The sequence below is a fragment of the Oncorhynchus mykiss genome, chromosome 19 (assembly GCF_057628025.1).
Source record: "Oncorhynchus mykiss isolate SJ-2025 chromosome 19, ASM5762802v1, whole genome shotgun sequence".
In the NCBI taxonomy this organism is placed as follows: Eukaryota; Metazoa; Chordata; class Actinopteri; order Salmoniformes; family Salmonidae; genus Oncorhynchus; species Oncorhynchus mykiss.
Genome location: NC_143040.1, coordinates 41,580,137 through 41,603,258, shown reverse-complemented (window position 1 = coordinate 41,603,258; position 23,122 = coordinate 41,580,137). Strand labels below are relative to the sequence as shown.

General features: G+C 46.0%; 1 protein-coding gene across 1 annotated transcript in view; it reads right to left on the bottom strand.

Annotated features, from left to right (window-relative positions):
* The window catches only part of ttc6 (tetratricopeptide repeat domain 6), a 32,572-nt gene that overhangs the window by 390 nt on the left and 9,060 nt on the right, over nucleotides 1-23,122 (bottom strand). Inside the window, exons 15-30 of the mRNA XM_090211019.1 lie at nucleotides 22,730-22,899; nucleotides 17,116-17,236; nucleotides 16,661-16,811; nucleotides 16,484-16,566; nucleotides 15,570-15,646; nucleotides 15,209-15,366; nucleotides 14,499-14,633; nucleotides 13,957-14,106; nucleotides 13,553-13,693; nucleotides 12,184-12,297; nucleotides 7,020-7,139; nucleotides 6,264-6,337; nucleotides 4,928-5,138; nucleotides 3,656-3,808; nucleotides 1,299-1,472; nucleotides 861-1,086 (exon numbers count right to left, since the gene is read on the bottom strand). Of these exons, the coding sequence (XP_090067145.1) occupies nucleotides 861-1,086; nucleotides 1,299-1,472; nucleotides 3,656-3,808; nucleotides 4,928-5,138; nucleotides 6,264-6,337; nucleotides 7,020-7,139; nucleotides 12,184-12,297; nucleotides 13,553-13,693; nucleotides 13,957-14,106; nucleotides 14,499-14,633; nucleotides 15,209-15,366; nucleotides 15,570-15,646; nucleotides 16,484-16,566; nucleotides 16,661-16,811; nucleotides 17,116-17,236; nucleotides 22,730-22,899 (2,258 nt within the window). The remainder of the gene's footprint in view (nucleotides 1-860; nucleotides 1,087-1,298; nucleotides 1,473-3,655; nucleotides 3,809-4,927; nucleotides 5,139-6,263; nucleotides 6,338-7,019; nucleotides 7,140-12,183; nucleotides 12,298-13,552; nucleotides 13,694-13,956; nucleotides 14,107-14,498; nucleotides 14,634-15,208; nucleotides 15,367-15,569; nucleotides 15,647-16,483; nucleotides 16,567-16,660; nucleotides 16,812-17,115; nucleotides 17,237-22,729; nucleotides 22,900-23,122) is intronic.

Below are 23,122 nucleotides of genomic sequence, written 5' to 3'. Positions count from 1 at the left end.
GCGATAGTGTTTCTAGTCATGACACATTCGTTCTCCACTTCTCCACGTACACTTTATGAATCGGACGGTCTTGGTCTCAGCTAAAACAACTAATCAAATTAAGATTTGATTCAGTTCCATGCAATTACTCTTTTAACAATACGTTCAAGCCGGCTACAACACCTAAAAAAACAAACATTCATTCATTGAATCAGTGGAACTGTACTAACTGAACTGATTTTCTCTAAATCATAAGCACGACAGAGTTGGTTTCATCAACACCCACATTGATTCCATTTGTTGGATGAATCCTCATGCTCATTCTGTCCTGCTGAAAATCTATTATTATAGGTTTGTATCATCACCATGGAAACTCAAGCTGCCTCTTGTCTCATGAAAAATAAGTGGCCTTCTTCTTGGTCTTGGTGTTGTCTGTCTGCCCGTGAGGGGTGTCACTGCACTGTGCCGCTGTCCTTTGCTTTGTTTAATTGGGTGTTTTCACTTCCAAATATTGGCCAGTTATTTTGACACCCAAAACAAAAAGAGAGAAGGTTTTCAGACCAAGTCTTTGCCTGTCTCTCGGAGTAACGGCAGCAGGGGGGCGTAATCTGTAGACTAGTCTTCAGAGACGGTGGTGCATATTGTGAGAGAGTGAGTGAGTGATTGAGAGAGAGAGAATATGCCCTGTCTGTACAGAGATAAGATGGTAGGCTAGCCTGTGCCTAAAATTGACTTCGGAACGAGTCTCTGTACAATACCTAGCACACATTGGACTGAGAAACTCTATCCAGCAGGAAACACATTGAGACACACACAAGGGCAGCCCTCCGGGAACAAAAGAACGAGTGGTAAAAGGCTGTCGATTGCTGCTCACTGCTCACCTTGACTGAGGTCCTTCTCTGCATTCCTGTACTGGCGCAGGGAGCTGTAGAGATTGGCTCGGTTGAAGAACACGTGTGAGGAATAAGGGTTGAGTCTCAGGGCCTCAGAGAAGTCCTGGAGGGCCTCTGGAACCTTCCTCAGCAGAGCCCTGGTGATGGCCCGGTTCAGCACCGCAGACTCATCCTCTGGGTCCAGCTCAAATGCTTGGCTGTAGTGCTCACAGGCCTGGAGGATCACCAGCCAGGAGCACACAGAACCACCGAGCACACAGGAAGGAGAAGAGCGACGAGAGTGTATGCATACAGTGAGACCCATCCTATAGGATGTGAATGACCCTTAAGTGTAAAACAGTTCCCCGCTGCGTGGATGTGAACTAGGTTTTACACTTGAAAATGACAGTGCATCAGAATAAAATCCATTAGAGTGAAATATTTTACCTGTTCAAACTGCCTGTTGTAGAAGTAGAGGTTAGCAGCATTGAAGAAGGCAAGGGCGTACTTGGGGTTGAGTGAGATGGCTCTCTGGTAGTCTTTCATGGCATTGGCTTTGTCCCCCATGAACTGGTTGATCACCCCTCGGTTAGTCAGCAGCTGATCTGACACAGGATGGTGCTACAGAAAGGCCAGGCCAGGGTCACAGTTAATAACACAGTGAATACAATTAAAGTCGGAAGTTTACATAAGTCGGAAGTTTACATACACTTAGGTTGGAGTCAATAAAACTAGTTTTTCAACCATTCCACAAACAAACTATAGTTTTGGCAAGTCAGTTAGGAAATCTACTTTGTGCATGACACAAGTAATTTTTCCAACAATTGTTTACAGACAGATTATTTCACTTATAAATTCACTGTATCACAATTCCAGAGGGTCAGAAGTTTACAAACACTAAGGTGACTGTACTTTTAAACAGCTTGGACAATTCCAGAACATGATGTCATGGCTTCTGATAGGCTAATTGACATCATTTGAGTCAATTGGAGGTTTACCTGTGGATGTATTTCAAGGCCTACCTGCAAACTCAGTGCCTCTTTGCTTGACATCATGGGAAAATCAAAATAAATCAGCCAAGACCTCAGAAAAACCATTGTAGACCTCCACAAGTCTGGTTCATCCTTGGGAGCAATTTCCAAACCCCTGAAGGTGCCACGTTCATCTATACAAACAATAGTATACAAGTAGAAACACCATGGGACCACGCAGCCATCATACCGCTCAGGAAGGAGACACGTTCTGTCTCCTAGAGATGAATGTACTTTGGTGCGAAAAGTGCAAATCAATCCCAGAACAACAGCAAAGGACCTTGTGAAGATGCTGGAGGAAACTGGTACAAAAGTATCTATATCCACAGTAAAACAAGTCCTATATCGACATAACCGGAAAGGCCGCTCAGCAAGGAAGAAGCCACTGCTCCAAAACCGCCATAAAAAAGCCAGACTACGGTTTACAACTGCACATGGGGACAAAGATCGTACTTTTTGGAGAAATGTCCTCTGGTCTGATGAAACAAAAATAGAACTGTTTGGCCATAATGACCATCGTTATGTTTGAGGAAAAAGGGGGAGGCTTGCAAGCCGAAGAACACCATCCCAACCGTGAAGCACAGGGTTGGCAGCATCATGTTGTGGGGATGTTTTGCTGCAGGAGGGACTGGTGTACTTCACAAAATAGACGGCATCTTGAGCCAGTAAAAGTATGTGGATATATTGAAGCAACATCTCAAGACATCAGTCAGGAAGTTAAAGCTTGGTCCAAATGGACAACGACCCCAAGCATACTTCCAAAGTTGTGGCAAAATGGCTTAAGGAACTGAAAAAGCGTATGCGAGCAAGGAGGCCTACAAACCTGACTCAGTTACACCAGCTCTGTCAGGAGGAATGGGCCAAAATTCACCCATCTTATTGTGGGAAGCTTGTGGAAGGCTACCCGAAACGTTTGACCCAAGTTAAAAAAATTAAAGGCAATGCTACCAAACACTAATTGAGTGTATGTAAACTGCTGACCCACTGGGAATGTGCTGAAAAAAAAAAAAAAAAAAAAAAAAAGCTGAAATAAATCACTCTCTACTATTATTCTCACATTTCACATTCTTAAAATAAAGTGGTGATCCTAACTGACCTAAGACAGGGAATTTTTACTAGGATTAAATGTCAGGAATTGTGAAAAACTGTAAATGTATTTGGCTAAGGTGTATGTAAACTTCAACTGTATATAGCTACGATACAACATCTCCAAGTTATTATTATAAGGCATAACCAAGGCATCATCAAGCTTAGATTATTATAATCAGCTGCGTAGTGCTATGGCAAAAAACAAAACATGCGTCCAGTAAGGGCCCCAGGACTGAGTTTGGGAAATCCTGCTATAAGGGATGAAACACTGAATACAGCAACACTAACAGTCTTACTCCAACAACCTGCATTTTATCTCCTGATTGACCAGAAACAAAACACCAACCACATAGCTATAATACATCATGTCCAAGTAATTTGCTGAAACGCTGAACATGGCAGTACACACCGGCAGTATGTCTTCCCTCAGTGTACTCAACAGCTTGCATTTTATAAACATGGACTAAACGCGCTGTCCTGACTGAGTGGAGGACATTCAGCCAATTATCTCTCTTCACAGTGGCCATCCATTACTGAAACAGGAAACTGCAATTCCCCACGGGATCCACATTACATACCAGGTCCAAACAATCACAGAAAAAATGTGACTTTTATCTCATTACTAACCAGCCTGCTTAGAACTAACATCAATGGGTTTGATGCTGTATGTAGCCAATGTGGTACCTTCAGAGCCATGTTAATGTCTTGGAAAGCAGCATAGGTGTTTCCCATCTGCAGGTTGATGACAGCTCTCCCCTCAAATGCCTTCCAGCATTTGGAGTCAATCTCTGCTGCCACTGTGAACTGGTTCCAGGCTCTTTGGAAGAAACCGAAAACCTGGAAAAGCAGATGGACAGATTGGAGTTATGTACCAAGTTTGAAATTGCCAACTGCTAAAGCATAAATTTAAACAGTGAAAATCAATTTACATTTAACAAAATGCTGGGATTGGTTTGCTATTTTTAAACAATGGCAGTTAAACAAAATGACATGTTGACAGCTGTCTTCTTATTAAAAAAATGATAGAAAGTTGCCTGTTTTCTTTTTGCCTAAATGCGGCAAATGCAAATCTTAGCAAAACGATTGGAGTGAGTACAAGAATAGATATTGGTCACAAAATGGAGACACAAGAAGGCTATTTTATGTACATAAGTATGTCTGACCAGGTATGGTCAGTATGTCTGACCAATTGATGTAAATCCACCCCCCCCTTCATCCTATCATAAATAGCGCACCAAGAGCCAGAAGTTGTCTGCTCCTCAACACTCAGCAATATGGCAATTAACATGAATTCATTTACAATATACAGTAAATGTATAATACGTGAGGGTACACGCATTACACAATACACTTGGCTTTTAAGGAATATTCACATTGACCAAAATAATGTCAACTACCTACTGCTCTCCAAGTAGATTCTACTTTGAATACTACATCTGCAGAGCTGTGTATACCCATGTGACAAGTTCAGGTTCAGGGTTAGGGTTGTGTTTGAGGCTAAGGTTAGGGTTGAACCAGGATGTGGACATGGAGCTAGGGTTAGAGTTAGGTTAGAGTTAGGGTTGAGGTTAAGGTTAGGGTTAGGGTTGAACCAGGATGTGGACATGAAGCTAGGGTTAGAGTTAGGTTAGAGTTAGGGTTGAGGTTAAGGTTAGGGTTGAACCAGGATGTGGACATGAAGCTAGGGTTAGAGTTAGATTAGAGTTAGGGTTGAGGTTAAGGTTAGGGTTAGGGTTGAACCAGGATGTGGACATGAAGCTAGGGTTAGAGTTAGGTTAGAGTTAGGGTTGAGGTTGAGGTTAGGGTTAGGGTTGAACCAGGATGTGGACATGAAGCTATGGTTAGAGTTAGGTTAGAGTTAGGGTTGAGGCTATGGTTAGGGTTAGGGTTGAACCAGGATGTGGATGATGGACATGAAGCTAGGGTTAGGGTTTGGGGTTAGGAGGTTAGGGTTACCTGGAAGTTGTAGGCCAGGCAGATGCGTGCGTTGGAGCAGAGGGGGTTGAGGTGCAGGGCGGAAAGGAAGTCCCTCTGAGCCTGTTTGGTAGCCTGGGTGTGGCAGTAGTCCATGCAGGCGTTGCCCCGCCCCACGTAGGCATCTAGGAAGAACGGGCTGATCTGCATGGCCTGGCTGTAGGCTTCTACTGACTCCTGGAGCTGACCCAGCCTAGAGGACACACCCAAGCACGCACGCACGCACACACAGGTCATAGAGTTCATTATAAGATGTTGTTAAAGCAGTATGCTCTTAAAATTCATTGCCGTAGAAAATAAACTTCACCACCCATCTAACTGGGCACATGAAAGATCCTGTGATGAACAGTAATTGTTCAGGCTAGCGGATGAGCAATAACCACTACTCTACTCCACGTCCATTAACACTCTCCAAATGGCCACAGTTCCCAAAGGAGTTGGTGCACCCCAGTATATGTGCTCTGGGTCAATACCATTACCTATAATACCCCCATTCTAAAACATGTCTCATAAGGGGGAATGACACTGTCAGGAAGATCACACCTTTCAATAGAGCATGTCTGAATGACCTCGCTGAGTGCTGCTCCTCTACGCGTCTCTTTTTCTCAGAAACGCTCTCGGTTTCTTTTTCTCTCCCCCAACTCTCTGAGAGCCATGTTTTAGCTCAGCGTGAACAACCTGCTTTCAAAACGGTTTTGAACATTCCCTCAGCAATTTGAAAGATGTTAAAAAGGCCCAATGGGATTTCTCTGTGAGAACCTCTCTAAATAGATATTCTGTTTTCTTATTCTATGTTCTGTACACAAGGAGAGTAGAGAGACAGTCTGGATGATTTCTGCTGTTCCCAACACTGGTAGCCTGATTACAACGTGTCCAACCGTAAGGTGAGAGACTGTCTTACACATTCAGTGTGTTTCAAGGATTTGCCCTGTGGGTCAATGTTGCAACACTACATTGATTTCCCCATCTTCTTCACACATCATGACCACTTTAGAACAATAACCCTTAAAGTTATTCATTGAAATCATAAATTATTCTTCATAAAAGGTCATGCAGTGTTTATGGTCTTGCCTTCAGGCAACACACAAATATTAATTCACTATTAACGGCAGCATAAGTTGGATTTTCCGACTGGAGGCCTAACTGGAAATTATGAAAAACAAGACAAAAAGGAAATGAATAGCATGGTTTGGATAACAATTTGAGATACTGCATGGACTATACTATCTAACCCTGAAAGTAGAGATGCTTGGGAAGAATAACATGTCCTTGGGTGGGGATAAGGTGTTGTCTATACTGAGTGTGTGAGGGGAGAGACCTGTGATGGTAGACTCCTAGGGCATGGTAGATGGTGGCATCCTCTGGACTTCTCAAGGAGGCAGCTTTGAAATCCTGCAGGAGAAAGACAGTACAACACAACAACAAGTTAACTGAAGACACCATGGATGAACAGATGAACAGGTAGATGATGATTGTGGTGCTACCTAACACATTACTATGTGATACTGCTATGTACACTCCAATGGTATCATGGCATGAATAGGAATAAAGAAACAGAGATATGCAATCAACGCTAACCCTGCTTGTGATGAATGATTGAACAATGTCAGATAACTCATTGCCTATGGCGAATGCATACAATCTATCTATCTATCATGTCCTAGCATATACAACCTATCTACCATGTCCAATAGTAATACTTACAACCTATGTCCCATAGTCTCTTTGTCTAATTCATACAACCATTCTACAGATGCAGGATCTTAATTTGAGACAATTCGCTCCACCAGGAAAATAATCCTGCAGCAACAGGAAATGTGAAATATTATGTGGATTATAATTAATGGACATTTTTGTAGGGGTTGATACATTTTTCGTAAGCGGAAATAAAGTCTGACATTTCTAAGTGGAAAGTGAATTGCAGGAAAGTTGTCCTGCAACAGGGTGATCAAATTAAGATCAGACACCTGTACCATGACCCAAAGTCTCTCTGTCTAATATATCTGTCCGGCCTGGGTTTGAGTGTTTGCACAGTGAACAATGCCTGTTGACGATGCTAGCTACAGGACACTACCTGTAAGGCATTGTGATGGTCACTCAGCTCCACGTAGAGAAGGGCACGATTGATCAAGACCTTCAGGTCAATCTCCTTCTTGCTGGGAAGGAGGAGGACAATCCCATAGTCTCTAAGAGCCTGAAAGATCAATAGGAAACAACAGCCATGACAATAAACAACCGATGTACTAGCAGCAAGGGACATAAACACATGTATGTAACATACATACAGGAGCATGGACAGGAGCATAAACAAGATGTTGGATGACACACAGATTACGAATTAAAACACATTAATTATAGATGGTTGGAGCACTTCTTTCCTAACACAAACCCCTCCCTTTCAGAAAAAACACACACAAAATCTTAAAAGGTGTTATTTCTATAAAGTGACAGTATGCTGCTGTATTCTGATTACTGTAAAAGCTTGTACTGTGAACACAATTGGGACTGAGCCTTAAATGGGATTTGAACTCACAACCTCTCGGTCGCTGTGCAACTATACCATCAGATCTGTGAGTGTGGAAAAGATACAGTCCACAGACTTATTGACAAGAATGCATTTCTGCCCTTTCTTAAAAGCTGCCAAGAATAACGTAAATAATTGTCCAATTATCACCACCAACGTAAAACTATCAGTGCTCAAGGGCACTTGACATAGTATAGTGTACATTACATATTTGGGGATTTGAACTTGCAACCTCTTGGTGGAAGTGCAGCGATGTTTCTGCAGTGCCACCAGCTTCATACTTATAGCTTTGAACATACACTGAGTAAAACAAACATTAGGAACACCTTCATAATATTGAGTTGCACCATGGCCTTTTGCTCTCAGAACAGCCTCAATTCGTCGGGGCATGGACACTACAAGGTGTCGAAAGCGTTCCACAGGCATGCTGGCCCATTTTGACTCCAATCCCTTACACAGTTGTGTCAAGTTGGCTGGATGTCAATTGGGTAGTGGACCATTCTTGATACCGACGGGAAACTGTTGAGCGTGAAAAACCCAACAGCGTTGCAGTTCTTGACGCACTCAAACCGGTGCGCCTAGTACCTACTACCATACCCCGTTCAAAGGCACTTAAATATTTTGTCTTGCCCATTAATCTTCTGAATGGCACACATACACAGTCCACGTCTCAATTGTCTCAAGACTTAAAAATCCTTCTTTAACCTGTCTCCTCTCCTTTATCTACACGGTTTGAAATGGATTTAACTAGTGACATCATTAAGGGATCATAGCTTTTACCTGGATTCACCTGGTCAGTCTGTCATGGAAAGAGCAGGCGTTCTTAATGTTTTGTATACTCAGTATTACCACACAAAATAAATAATTGTACGGTTAATGTACACTACAGTGTTGTTCCCTGGGGTACAAAAAGGTCAAAGGTACACTTCACAGGTACATATGTGGTACAGTTCGGTACCTTGTAGGTATAATGGGACATTTTTCTACTCAATATTTTGTAGGTTAGATGGTGTTTTGGCAGTGTCGGAGATGTAACTGCAGTGTTGCTCCCTGTTGTACAGAAAAGTCAAAAGTATACACAAGGCACCTTCAGATGTACACATAGGAACTTATGGTACTGGTCAGTACCTTTTAGGGTACATGTGCGGATAATCTAGTAAAATGGTACATTTCTCTACCCAATATATTCAATTTAATGCTGCTTTCGTAACCATGTGGGAGGTGGAAATTTAGCCGTTGTGAAGTCATAAATACCAATTGGATGCATTCACATGCTTTGAAGTCATTGACTAACGCTGACTGGCTAATGAACAACAAGTTGCGTAAACCATAAACTAAAAGTACAGCTATCATACTTGTGAACAAATTATAGTTAAAAAAAACATATTAATAGATTGCTTTATTAATAGATTGCGAATTAGCAAGTTGGAAATATCGGTTCCGACTAGCATGTGAATGCGGCTTTATTGCACTTTGAAATGTACAGTTGTGGCCAAAGGTTTTGAGAATGACACAACTATTAATTTTCACAAAGTCTGCTGCTTCAGTTTGTATGATGGCAATTTGAATATACTCCAGAATGTTATGAAAAGTGATCAGATTAATTGCAAAGTCCCTCTTTGCCACGCAAATGAACTGAATCCCCCAAAAACATTTCCACTGCATTTCAGCCCTGCCACAAAAGGACCAGCTGACATGTCAGTGATTCTCTCGTTAACACAGGTGTGAGTGTTGACGAGGACAAGGCTGGAGATCACTCTGTCATGCTGATTGAGTTCGAATAACAAACTGGATGCTTCAAAAGGAGGGTGGTGCTTGGAATCATTGTTCTTCCTCTGTCAGCCATGGTTACCTGCAAGGAAACACGTGCCATCGTCATTGCTTTGCACAAAAAGGTCTTCACAGGCAAGGATATTGCTGCCAGTAAGATTGCACCTAAATCAACCATTTATCGGATCATCAAGAACTTCAAGGAGAGTGGTTCAATTGTTGTGAAGAAAGCTTCAGAGCGCCCAAGAAAGTCCAGCAAGCGCCAGGACCATCTCCTAAAGTTGATTCAGCTGCGGGATCGGGGCATCACCAGCACAGAGCTTGCTCATGAATGAGAGCAGGCAGGTGTGAGTGCATCTGCATGTACAGTGAGGCAAAGACTTTTGGAGGATGGCCTGGTGTTAAGAAGGGCAGCAAAGAAGCCACTTCTATCCAGGAAAAACATCAGGGACAGACTGATATTCTGCTAAAGGTACAGGGATTGGACTGCTGAGGACTGGGGTAAAGTCATTTTCTCTGATGAATCCCCTTTCCAATTGTTTGGGGCATCCGGAAAAAAGCTTGTCCGGAGAAGACAAGGTGAGCGCTACCATCAGTCCTGCGTCATGCCAACAGTAAAGCTTCCTGGCCTCCCGGGTGGTGCAGTGGTCTAAGACATGGATGTGTGTTGTGTCAAGAAGCAGTGCGGCTTGGTTGGGTTGTGTTTCGGAGGATGCATGGCTCTCGACCTTCGCCTCTCCCGAGTCCGTACGGGAGTTGCAGTGATGAGACAAGACAGTAACTACTAACAATTGGGTAAAAAAAGGGGGTAAAAAATAAAAAAAAACAGTAAAGCATCCTGAGACCATTCATGTGTGGGGTTGCTTCTGAGCCAAGGGAGTGGAATCACTCACAATTTTGCCTAAGAACACAGAATGGTACCAACACATCCTCCTTCTCCAAACAATCCAGGAACAGTTTGGTGAAGAACAATGCCTTTTCCAGCATGATGGAGCACCTTGCCATAAGGCAAAAGTGATAACTAAGTGACTCGGGGAACAAACATCGATATTTTGGGTACATGGCCAGGAAACTCCCCAGACCTTAATCCCATTGAGAACTTGCAGTCAATCCTCAAGAGGCGGGTGGATAAACAAAACCCCACAAATTCTGACAAACTCCAAGCATTGATTATGCAAGAATGGGCTGCCATCAGTCAGGATGTGGCCCAGAAGTTAATTGATAGCATGCCAGAGCAGATTGCAGAGGTCTTGAAAAAGAAGGGTCAACACTGCAAATATTGACTCTTTGCATCAACTTCCTGTAATTGTCAATAAAGGCCTTTGACACATATGAAATGCTTGTAATTATACTTCAGCATTCCATAGTAACATCTGACAAAAATATCTAAAGAAACTGAACCAGCAAACTTTATGGAAATTAATATTTGTGTAATTCTCAAAACTTTTGGCCACGACTGTACAGTGCATTCGGAAAGAATTCAGACCCCATGACTTTTCCCACATTTTGTTACGTTACAGCCTTTTCTTAAAATAGATGAAAAAACATTTCCCCTCATAATGACACTCATTAATATACACACACAATACCCCATAATGACAAAGCAAAAACAGTTTTTTAGACATTTTTGCAAATGTATAAAAAAAATGAACTTGAAATATCACATTTAAGTATTCAGTTTACTCAGTACTTTGTTGAAGCACCTTTGGCAGTGATTACAGCCTTGACTATTCTTGGGTATGACGATACAAGCTTGGCACACAATGCCACAAAAGTCTCAAGTTTTGAGGGAGCATACAATTGGCATGCCAACTGCAGGAATATCCACCAGAGCTGTTGCCAGAATGTTCATTTCTCCACCATAAACCTCCTCCATCCTTGTTTTAGAAAATTTGGCAGTACGTCCCAACTGGCCTTGTGTGGCCGAGCGATTTCCTGATGTCAACGTTGTGAACAGAAAACCCCATGGTGATGGTGGGGTTATGGTATGGTGCAGGCATAAGCTACGGACAACGAACACAATTGCATTTATTAATGGAAATTTTAATGCACAGAGATATCTTGACCAGATCCTGAGGCCCACTGTTGTGCCATTCATCCGACGCCATCACCTCACGTTTCAGCATGATAATGCACAGCCCCTGTTGCAAGGATCTATATACAATTCCTGGAAGCTGAAAATGTCCCAGTTCTTCCATGGCCTGCATACTCACCAGACATGTTACCCATTGAGCATGTTTGGGATGCTCTGAATCGACGTGTACGACTGCGTGTTCCAGTTCCCGCCAATATCCAGCATTTTCACACAGATGTTGAAGATGAGTGGGGACACCATTCCACAGGCCACAATAAACAGCCTGATCAATTCTATGCAAAGCAGATGTGTTGCGCTGCATGAGGCAAATGGTTGTTACTTCAGATACTTACTGGTTTTCTGATCCACGGCCCTACTTTAAAAAAAAATATATATATTATCTGTAACCAACAGATGCATATCTGTTTTTCCTGTCATGAAATCCATAGATTCGGGCCTAATGAATTTCTTCTGTATCTCAGTAAAATCTTAGAAATTGTTGCATGTTGCATTTATGTTTTTGTTCAGTATAATAAGCGCATCTAAAGTATCCTATAACTTTAAATGCAATTGCAACTGAGGCATGCTAAGTTTATTTTGCAGGCCAAAAAGTAGCCTAACAAAGTGCATCACAATTGACAGAAAATATATAGCAAAACACTATGTCACATGTGAAGTGCTCCATAAACACGGTTTCACATGATTTCACAAGTGAAAATCCACATCATCACATGTGAATTGTTCCAAAAACACATGGTTTCACATGATTTCACATGTGGAAATGTCACATGTGAAATCATGTGGTTTTCCCATAAGGGCGCTTTAGAAACAACAAACGTGAAAAGAAAAAAGAGAAAACCCAAACCTGACCAATTCATATTCCTTGAGTTGCTGATAACACACTCCACGGTTGTAGTGTGCAAATGAGCAGGTTTTGTCTATCCTCAGGGCCATGGTCAGGTCCTCCACGGCCCCTTTGTACACCTGAAACAAAAGCATTCTAAATTTAAACACAAAGAACACTACTGAACATTGCACACAGTCATGCAGCTCTGTTCACTCTCTATGGCTAAGCGCCAGAGGCATAGAGAGAAGTAGGTGTCAACTGAACTGACAAGAGTTCAACAAAAAAGTGTGGTGGAAAGACTGAATGCCCAAACACATAATAAGAAAATAAAATGTTCATCACAGAGCCTTGGGACAATACAGTTGGTTGAGGTTTCTCACTGAGGCCAATATGACACATTATCTCAGTTGGTAGAGCATGGCACAATGCCAGGACCTCCCATACGTAAATGTATGCACGCTTGACTGTAAGTCGCTTCGGATAAAAGTGTCTGCTAAATCCCAAAATGATATTATTATATTATCAACCTTCTCTCCCCACACAACTCTTTATATCCTGCTTCAATAACCGGATGAAAGAAGACAACTCTCGTCTCAAAGTTAATAACCACCCTAGAAATTAATTTTAAAAATCTGATAAAACTGTTTATTTATACCTCACAAAATGAAAATAATAAAATGACTGTCAATGGCAATATTGATAACTCACTATTCTTAATCTAGCCATGAACAATAAGAGCTTTCATTACAGGAACCTATCTGCCCTCATTGGACTCTATGACCACTCTTTCACAACAGTAAATGGTGAGTAAAATAACATAGAAGAGATACAATCTCTCAGCCACTTTCAAGTGGTGAGGTGAATCATCCTACTCTGCATTGCAATCATAGACAACAGTACATTCATAAAGGTGGTGTATTGGAAACGTTATGATTCAGAATAACCAATCAAATTCATTCCAAAGAGGGGTGATCACTTGAATGAACAAATAGTAATTGGGTTACTGCCCTCTAAAGAATGTGATTGGCTAATGAGAGGCAAGGCGGAAGAAGCAAAGAGTGATGGCTAGCTGTGTTGCCTGTGTGAATGTGAAATAAACGTCACACCCTGATCTGTTTCACCTGTCTTTGTGATTGTCTCCACCCCCCTCCATGTGTCGCCCATCTTCCCCTTTATCCCCTGTGTATTTATACCTCTGTTCTCTGTTGGTCTGTTGCCAGTTCGTCTTGTATGTCAATTAAACTATTGTTTATATTCGACGTGGTCTGCATCTGGGTCTTACCTTCATACCTGATAATAAACATATTCCGTTGTTCTCGGAGTCATCGGTAAAGAACCCAGCATCTAAGATGCAACAATAGACTACAAAGGAAGGCATCCCATTTATCTCACCTTCAGGTAGAATTTGAGTGCTCCTCTATACAGGTAGACTCTGACACTCTTGGGCTGGATCTTAATGGCTTCGTTGCAGTTCAGGATGGCCTTTGAATAGCGCCCTTTAGCGCCATAGAAGGCTGCACGGCTCAGATACACCTTGAAATTTAGACACAATGTACTCCATTCACAACAATTCCACACAATGTGTTCCATTGCACTGTTTCTGTATAATGTGGTTTCAGATACATTTAGGCTCTACAGTACATTTAGCCTGCATCCCAAATGGCACCCTATTCCCTATGGGCCCTGGTCAAAAGTAGCGCACTATGTAGGTAATAAGGTGCAATTTAGGATTCAGCCTTATACTGTACATGGGTGGACAGTGAGTTCCAGAGAACCAGTGGTTACGGAGCCTCTACCTGGAACAGGTTGGGGTTGATGAAGAGGGCTCTGTTGAAGTCCTGAACACTCTTGGACTGCTGCAGGCGCATACGACAGAGCCCACGCTGGTGGTACGCATCTGCATAGTCAGGGTTAATCTTCACTGCGTTGCTGAACGCATCAAAAGCCTGTCAGAAAACATGACAGTATCTTCAAATGGGGGTGTTAGTTTGGTGAAGGAGGCCGTTGCCATGCCAGTATGTACTGTACCATAGACTATTTCACAATAACAGCATGTACCTAGTTAATGTGTTATGTAACATGAACTGAACAACAGGTGTTTCACTGCATGAAAAAAGAGAGAGAGAAAAAAGCCTTGCAAAAGAGAAACAGCTTGAGATTTGACGGTTAGAAGACATAGTGGATTCAAAAACGTTGTGTTGGAGTAGCCAGTCTGTTTGTGCTGTCATGCCAAGCACTGTTGGCTAGAGCACAAATAGATCTGGGACCAGGCTAGTGTTGGGGGGCCATGCAGACAAATAACATGGATATCTGAACAGACAACGCCTAGTTACTGTACCTGCAACAGGAGAGCCAGTGCCATGTAGCAGAGTCCAGTCAGATAGAAGACCTCTGCAGCTTCAGAGACGTTGTACAGGTTGGTTTCGTTGGGGCTCAGCAGAATCAGGGCTTTCCTGAAGCTCTCTACTGCCTCCTACAGCACAGTCACACACACACACACACACACACACACACACACACACACACACACACACACACACACCACAGAAGGCTACTGAGGGGAGAATGGCTCAAAATAATGGCTGGAATGGAGTAAATGGAATGTTATCAAACACATGGATACCAAGTATTTGATTCCATTAATTCCGTTCCAGCCATTACTATGAGCATGTCCTCCCCAAATAAGGTGTCACTGGCCGCCTGTGATACACACACGTCACCAACTCCCCCAAGACACTCACTCTCCCCTGATGACAGGGCATGTTAGGCCATGGTTATTGCTATAAAAAATGTCATGCTGAGAAAAGTAGGCCAGTTGTATTGGTAAGCTGCCCGACGCCATTATGTTAGCTTCAGAACATCTTTACTAGGACACAACCCGGATGTTACACAGAGCATTATGGGTACTGCAGTACATCAAGCTACAGGCCTAATGATTGGAATGAGAAAGACAAACAAGCAAATCACTGGAGGAAACAGGGCAACATTGATCATTCAGCTTTAGCATATACATGACAAGGCATGGTAACCCAGAACGTAACAACCCACCATGAACTTGCGTGCCTTCATCTGTGTCTTGCCCAGGAGAATGAGGATGGGAGGTGAAGGTCGGTTGTTGGAGGCTGCCTCCAGACAGGCAATGGCTTTGGCATCATTCCCCAGGAAAGACTGGACAGCAGCCTGCTGGATGGGAGATGACCCTAGTGCTGGTGGTGGGGAAGGGTCACTGGTCAGTATTAGCTTGGTCCCAGATTTGTTTGTGCTCTTGCAAACAGCATTACTCATTGTGAAGCCATGATTCTTACTCCGTAATCAGTAAGTTCCTGCCATATAGTGTCAGTCTGTGAGATAACAAGGGCTTGTCAGAAGTCATATTATGCTTCCTGGATCCTGATTAGAATCGCTGTACCTTTGTTCATCTCTGCAGCGTACTGGATACAGAACGTGGCCAGGTCAAACTGTTCCATGTCACACAAATACTGGCCCCTGAAACACAGAGAGAGCATTGTGGATACGTCAATATACACCGAGTATACAAACTGTTCCATGACATAGACTGACGAGGTGAAACCAGGTGAAAGCTATGAGCCCTTATTGATGTCACTTGCTAAATCCACTTCAGTCAGTGTAGATGAAGGGGAGGGGACAGGTTAAATAAAGATTTTTAAGCCTTGAGACAATTGAGACATGGATTGTGTATGTGTGCCATTCAGAGGGTGAATGGGCAAGACAAAAGATTGAAGTGCCTTTGAATGGGATATGGTAGTAGATGACAGGGCACACCGGTTTGTGTCAAAAACTGCAACGCTGCTGGGTTTTACACGCTCAACAGTTTCCTGTGTGTAACAAGAATGGTCCACCACCCAAAGGACATCCAGCCAACTGGACACAACTGTGGGAAGCACTGGAGTCAACATGGGCCAGCATCCCTGTGGAATGCTTTCGACATCTTGTAGAGTCCATGGTACTGATAAGTAAGGCGGGGGGAGGTCCATGAGGGGATCAAGAGATGTTTGTGTTTTTGAACACCTGTAACTACCATTTCCTGCAATCTGAGCCTTTATTGACAACAAATAAAGGATTTAAAAAAATTCTAGCTACATAGTGGTGCAGCCAGTCCACAAGGTGGCACAGCACCCCTCTTATATTCTTTGTAATACTTTTGTATTCTTAACTAAAGAATAGTTTAGGTCCCCTTTTACGGACTTAAAACTCAAGCCTGATATCCTTCCTCTGATATAGAACATTTATACAGGGAAAGGCCCACTCTAAATCTAAGACAATAGCTTGTTTGTGACAGAAAAGCTCTGTAAGAACCTTTACCTCATGATATACAATTGTTGAGCGTCTGGTTTCATATGCGTGGCTCGTGTCAGATCTTTCAGCGCTCTCTTCAGATCATTGACCTTTTTGGTGAAGAATAAGGTTCATGATTTATACATCATAAAGTGACAAACCTGAAAATCTTGGTGACTGCATCATGACATTTTAAATGCTTACATTGCGATAGGCTTGGGCACGGCAGATGTATCCTCTGATGTAGGTGGGGTCCACCCTCAAAGCGTTGCTGAACATTCGGATGGCTTCATAGTTCTGGCCCATATTCAACATGAAGATCAAGCCCAGGTTCACATGGGCCAGCGCTACAGACCTAACAGGAACAAGAAACCATCACAGAGTGGGGAAAAACATTAAAGGAAATACAACTTCTCTCTAATCTCACAACAATTATTAGACTTGAAGAAAGATTCTAGTTCTTATCATTCAAAATGTTCATACATCTCAACAGTCTTGTTGAATATTTAGCTTCGAAATGTCCTCCCTCTTTCCTTCTCTCCCCCTCTCTCCTTCTCTCCCTCTCTACATCTCCCGCTCCTCTTTCTCACTCAAAGCCCTGTTGCTCTTTTCAGAAGAAAGGATCCACTCTGCCAAAGCGAGAGGCCCAGTGGTATTACCTGTCAAGTTTGATCACAGCTTCAAAGTCGAACACGGCTTGTTGCCACTGCCGTCGCTCCGTATAGAGCAGTCCCCTGTGCAGGAAGGCACTCAGGTTCTCTTGGCTATCATTAATGAGTACTGGTGGCACAGAAACAAATATAACAATACGTTGTATCTCTGTGGTACTCACAGGACTGTATAACACAACACCTCCTCAATCCAGCACACAATGAAAGATATTAATAGCCTAAAAAACTCAGATTGGGGGTTAATGTAAACTGAAAGCTACCACTCTTCGACTCACAACACATTGGATTGAAGATATTAATAGCATGAAATTGTCACGACTCCGACCGAAGGTGGCTCCCCTTCCCGTTCGGGTGGCGCTCGGCGGTCGTCGTCGCCGGCCTACTAGCTGCCACTGATTATTTCCTCCCCCTCCCTTATGTGTTCATTGAGTGCACCTGTTTTGAATTCTGTATAATTAGTGAGGCTTTATTTAGTCAGCCGGCCCGCCTGGTTCCTTGTGCGGGATTAATTATTGTGACCTTCTGTGTTGTGTAAACTTGTGTGCACGTCTGTGAGTTACGTGCTTTCCCATTTCGTGGGTCTTTTCTGGACCGTTTAAGTCCCCCTGTTTGGGGCGTTTGTTTTGTTTACGCCCTGTGTTTTCGTGGGGTTGGCTTATGTTCACCGTTGTGGTGCATTAAAATAGCACTCCCCTGAACTCTCTGCTTCCTGCGCCTGACTTCTCACCCACTACACTCAGAACGTTACAGAATCCCGCACCCTGAGGAATGGAGTCAGCAGGAGCAACAGCCAATCCCCTCCCATCGATGGAGGAAAGGGTTCTACATCATACCACCGTTCTCCATCGGATTGGAACGGCTATGGATCAAGTGATGGAGAGAATGGACCGATGGGAGAGAAGTGGTCTCCTCTCTCCACCTTCGGCTCCCCCCCCTCAGGACTCCCCATCTCCCGACTCCAGCACCCTCCGTCTTACGCTCCCGAGGGTCTATGATGGAGCGGCGGCGGGGTGCCAGGGGTTCTTACTCCAGCTTGAACTGTACCTAGCCACCGTCAGACCCACTCCCTCGGGAGCGGAGAGGGTGAGTGTCCTCATCTCCTGTCTCACGGGTCGTGCTCTGGAGTGGGCGAACGCAGTCTGGAATGGCCCAGACTCAGCGAAGGAGCACTACCCAGAGTTTTCCCGCCGCTTCCGCGCAGTGTTTGACCACCCTCCAGATGGCCGAGCAGCGGGAGAGCGACTATTCCATCTCCGGCAGGAGAAGAGGAGCGCCCAGGATTACGCGTTGGAGTTCCGGACCTTGGCAGCAGGATCTGGGTGGAACGACAGGGCTCTTATCGACCATTACCGGTGTAGTCTCCGGGAGGACGTCCGCAGGGAGCTAGCGTGTCGGGACACCGCTCTTTCCCTGGATGAGCTAATTGACATGTCCATCCGACTGGACAATCTGCTGGCTGCCCGCGGGCGTTCGGAGAGGGTCCTGTGTGTTCCACCACCCAGCACCGTCACTCCCGTTCCGATGGAGTTGGGAGGGACTGTGCCGAGGGGTACCGGAGGAGGAGGCTCCCTCTGCACCAGCTGTGGTCGGAGAGGACACACGGCCGATCGGTGCTGGGGGGGTCCGTCTGGGAGTCGAGATGGCAGGCGGAACATTTCTCGATCACCCCAGGTGAGTCAGCACCAAACTCACCCAGAACCCCCTGTTGGTCACATGTTTGTCTTGATTTTTTTCCTTAAATTTTTCCCCTCTTCCCAGCATAGGGCGCTAGTCGATTCAGGCGCAGCTGGGAACTTTATGGATCGCGGACTCGCTATTAAATTAGGTGTTCCGCTTGTACCGATAGATTCTCCCTTTCCCGTGCACTCCCTAGATAGCCGGCCATTAGGGTCAGGGGTGGTCAGGGAGACCACGGTTCCACTGGACATGGTAACGCAGGGGAATCATAGGGAGCGTATCAGTCTCTACATTATTGATGCGCCTGCGTTTCCAGTGGTGCTAGGGATTCCCTGGCTGGCCCGGCACAATCCTAAAATTTCGTGGAGACAGGGGGTTCTCCAGGGGTGGTCAGAGGAGTGTTCTGGAAGGTGTCTGGGAGTTTCCATCGGTGCCACGTCGGTGGAGAGTCCAGACCAGGGTCCCACGGTGTGCATTCCCCCCGAGTATGCCGATTTGGCAATCGCTTTCAGTAAAAAGAAGGCGACTAAATTACCACCACATCGACCGGGAAGGGATTGTGCGATAGATCTCCAGGTAGACGCTGCGCTTCCCAAGAGTCACGTGTACCCATTATCCCAGGAGGAGACGTTGGCTATGGAGACATATATCACGGAGTCTCTGGGACAGGGGTACATTCGGTCCTCCATCTCACCCGTCTCCTCGAGTTTCTTTTTTGTGAGGAAAAAGGAGGGAGGTTTGCGTCCGTGTATTGATTATAGAGGTCTAAATGCCATCACGGTGGGATTCAGCTACCCACTACCTCTCATTGCTACGGCAGTGGAATCATTTCAGGGAGCGCAGTTCTTCACAAAATTGGATCTCAGGAGCGCGTATAGCCTGGTGCGTATTCGGAAGGGAGACGAGTGGAAAACCGCATTTAGTACCACATCGGGCCACTATGAGTACTGCGTCATGCCGTATGGGTTAAAGAATGCTCCAGCCGTTTTTCAATCCTTTGTAGACGATATTCTCAGGGACCTGCACAGGCAGGGAGTAGTTGTTTATATCGATGATATTCTGATCTACTCAGCCACTCACGCCGCGCATGTGTCTCTGGTACGCAGGGTGCTTGGTAGACTGCTGGAGCATGACCTATACGTCAAGGCTGAGAAGTGTGTGTTCTCCAAACGAGCCGTCTCCTTTCTGGGTTATCGCATTTCCACCTCGGGGGTGGAGATGGAGGGTGACCGCAGTAAGGCCGTGCGTAATTGGCCGACTCCGACCACGGTAAAAGAGGTGCAGCGGTTTTTGGGTTTTGCCAACTACTACCGGAGGTTTATCCGGGGTTTTGGCCAGGTAGCGGCTCCAATTACCTCACTGCTGAAGGGGGGTCCGGTGCGGTTGCGGTGGTCAGCAGAGGCGGACGGAGCTTTCAACAAGTTGAAGGCGCTGTTCACGGATGCACCCGTGTTGGCCCATCCGGACCCCTCTCTAGCATTCATAGTGGAGGTGGATGCGTCCGAGGCTGGGGTGGGTGCCGTGCTATCACAGCGCTCGGGTACGCCACCAAAACTCCGCCCCTGCGCTTTCTTCTCGAGGAAGCTCAGCCCAGCGGAGCGTAACTATGATGTGGGTGACCGGGAGTTGTTAGCGGTGGTCAGGGCTCTGAAGGTGTGGAGACACTGGCTTGAGGGGGCTAAGCACCCCTTTCTCATCTGGACCGACCACCAACATCTGGAGTATATTCGGGCAGCTAGGAGACTGAACCCGCGTCAGGCAAGGTGGGCCATATTTTTTACCCGATTCCGGTTCACTTTATCGTATAGACCGGGCTCCCAGAACGTGAAAGCGGATGCACTGTCCCGCCTTTACGACACAGAGGATAGGTCCACCGAACCTACTCCCATCCTTCCCGCCTCAAAGCTGATAGCACCGGTGGTATGGGAGGTGGACTCGGACATCGAGCGGGCGTTACGGGCTGAACCCGCGCCTCCTCAGTGTCCGGCGGGGCTGAAGTACGTGCCGCTTGGTGTTCGGGACCAACTGATTCGGTGGGCTCACGTCCTACCCTCCTCGGGTCACCCTGGGGTGAGGAGGACAATAGGAAGCCTTCGGGGGAGGTATTGGTGGCCTACTTTGGCTAGGGACGTTAAGGTTTATGTCTCCTCCTGTTCAGTATGCGCCCAGAGTAAGGCTCCTAGGCACCTTCCTAGAGGGAAGTTACAACCCCTCCCCGTTCCACAACGGCCATGGTCACATCTATCCGTAGACTTCCTGACCGATCTTCCCCCGTCTCAGGGGAACACCACGGTTCTGGTGATTGTGGATCGGTTCTCTAAGTCCTGCCGTCTCCTCCCGTTGCCCGGTATCCCTACAGCCCTACAGACTGCGGAGGCATTATTCACCCACGTCTTCCGGCACTACGGGGTGCCGGAGGACATCGTTTCTGATCGGGGCCCCCAGTTCACGTCCCGAGTATGGAGGGCGTTCATGGAGCGTCTGGGGGTCTCGGTCAGCCTGACCTCCGGTTATCACCCCGAAAGTAATGGGCAGGTGGAGAGAGTAAACCAGGAGGTGGGTAGGTTTCTGCGGTCGTACTGCCAGGACCGGCCAGGGGAGTGGGCGAGGTACATCCCCTGGGCCGAAATGGCCCAGAACTCACTACGCCACTCCTCTACTAATGTGTCCCCTTTTCAGTGTGTGTTGGGGTACCAGCCGGTCCTGGCACCGTGGCATCCGAGCCAGACCGAGGCTCCTGCGGTGGAGGAATGGGTGCAGCGCTCCAAAGAGACCTGGAGGGCCGTCCGGGAATCCCTTCAACAAGCTAGTGGACGGCAGAAAAGGAGTGCTGACCGCCACCGCAGTGAGGCCCCCGTGTTTGTACCGGGGGACAGGGTCTGGCTCTCGACCCGAAACCTGCCCCTCCGCTTGCCCTGCCGGAAGCTTGGGCCGCAGTGTGTAGGGCCTTTCAAAGTCCTGAGGAGAATAAACGAGGTGTGTTATCGATTACAACTCCCTTCCTATTATCGTATTAACCCCTCGTTTCATGTGTCTCTCCTCAGGCCGGTGGTAGCTGGTCCCCTACAGGACGGTGAGGTGCCGGAGGTCCCTCCTCCCCCTCTGGACATCGAGGGGTCCCCGGCGTATACGATACGGGCCATTCTGGACTCGAGACGCCGGGTGAGGGGCCTGCAGTACCTCGTGGACTGGGAGGGGTACGGTCCGGAGGAGAGGTGCTGGGTACCGGTGGGGGACATTTTGGATCCGTCAATGTTGAGGGATTTCCATCGCCTCCATCCGGAGCGCCCTGCGCCTCGTCCTCCGGGTCGACCTCGAGGCCGGTGTCGGCGCGCTGCGGGAGCCGCGCGTCAAGGGGGGGGTACTGTCACGACTCCGACCGAAGGTGGCTCCCCTTCCCGTTCGGGTGGCGCTCGGCGGTCGTCGTCGCCGGCCTACTAGCTGCCACTGATTATTTCCTCCCCCTCCCTTATGTGTTCATTGAGTGCACCTGTTTTGAATTCTGTATAATTAGTGAGGCTTTATTTAGTCAGCCGGCCCGCCTGGTTCCTTGTGCGGGATTAATTATTGTGACCTTCTGTGTTGTGTAAACTTGTGTGCACGTCTGTGAGTTACGTGCTTTCCCATTTCGTGGGTCTTTTCTGGACCGTTTAAGTCCCCCTGTTTGGGGCGTTTGTTTTGTTTACGCCCTGTGTTTTCGTGGGGTTGGCTTATGTTCACCGTTGTGGTGCATTAAAATAGCACTCCCCTGAACTCTCTGCTTCCTGCGCCTGACTTCTCACCCACTACACTCAGAACGTTACAGAAATGGGGGTTAGGTGAGGTTTTGTTGATGATGTTGTTTGTAACTAATGGACTGTGGAAATGATTTTCCTCTCTGAGGACATCCGTACAATAAAGTATATATTTATCTATTGTGTAATACCTGAGGTGCTGAGGTCTTGGAGGGAAATATCAGGCATCCTCTTCCTGAGCAGACAGCCCCGGTGGTAGAAGGCCAGCCAGTCATTGGGGTCCAGGTGAACTGCTAGGGAGAAGTCCTCGATGGCTTCCTGGTACTGACCCACCTTAGCATAGATCCTGCCCCTGTACGTCCTGTGGTACGTCCAGATTATAACGAGAGGGTAACACCACTGACATTATGGAGGGTAACACAACTGACTGTCAATCAACATTTCAGTGCGCGTGTGTGTGTGTGTTTTGAGAGAGAGGGAGAGAGAGAGACAGAACCTGTGCGTGATTGTGAGCTAAACTCAATCTTAACGCTGGCATTATCTGTGTCCCAAGTGACACTCTATTCCCTATATCAGGGATGGTC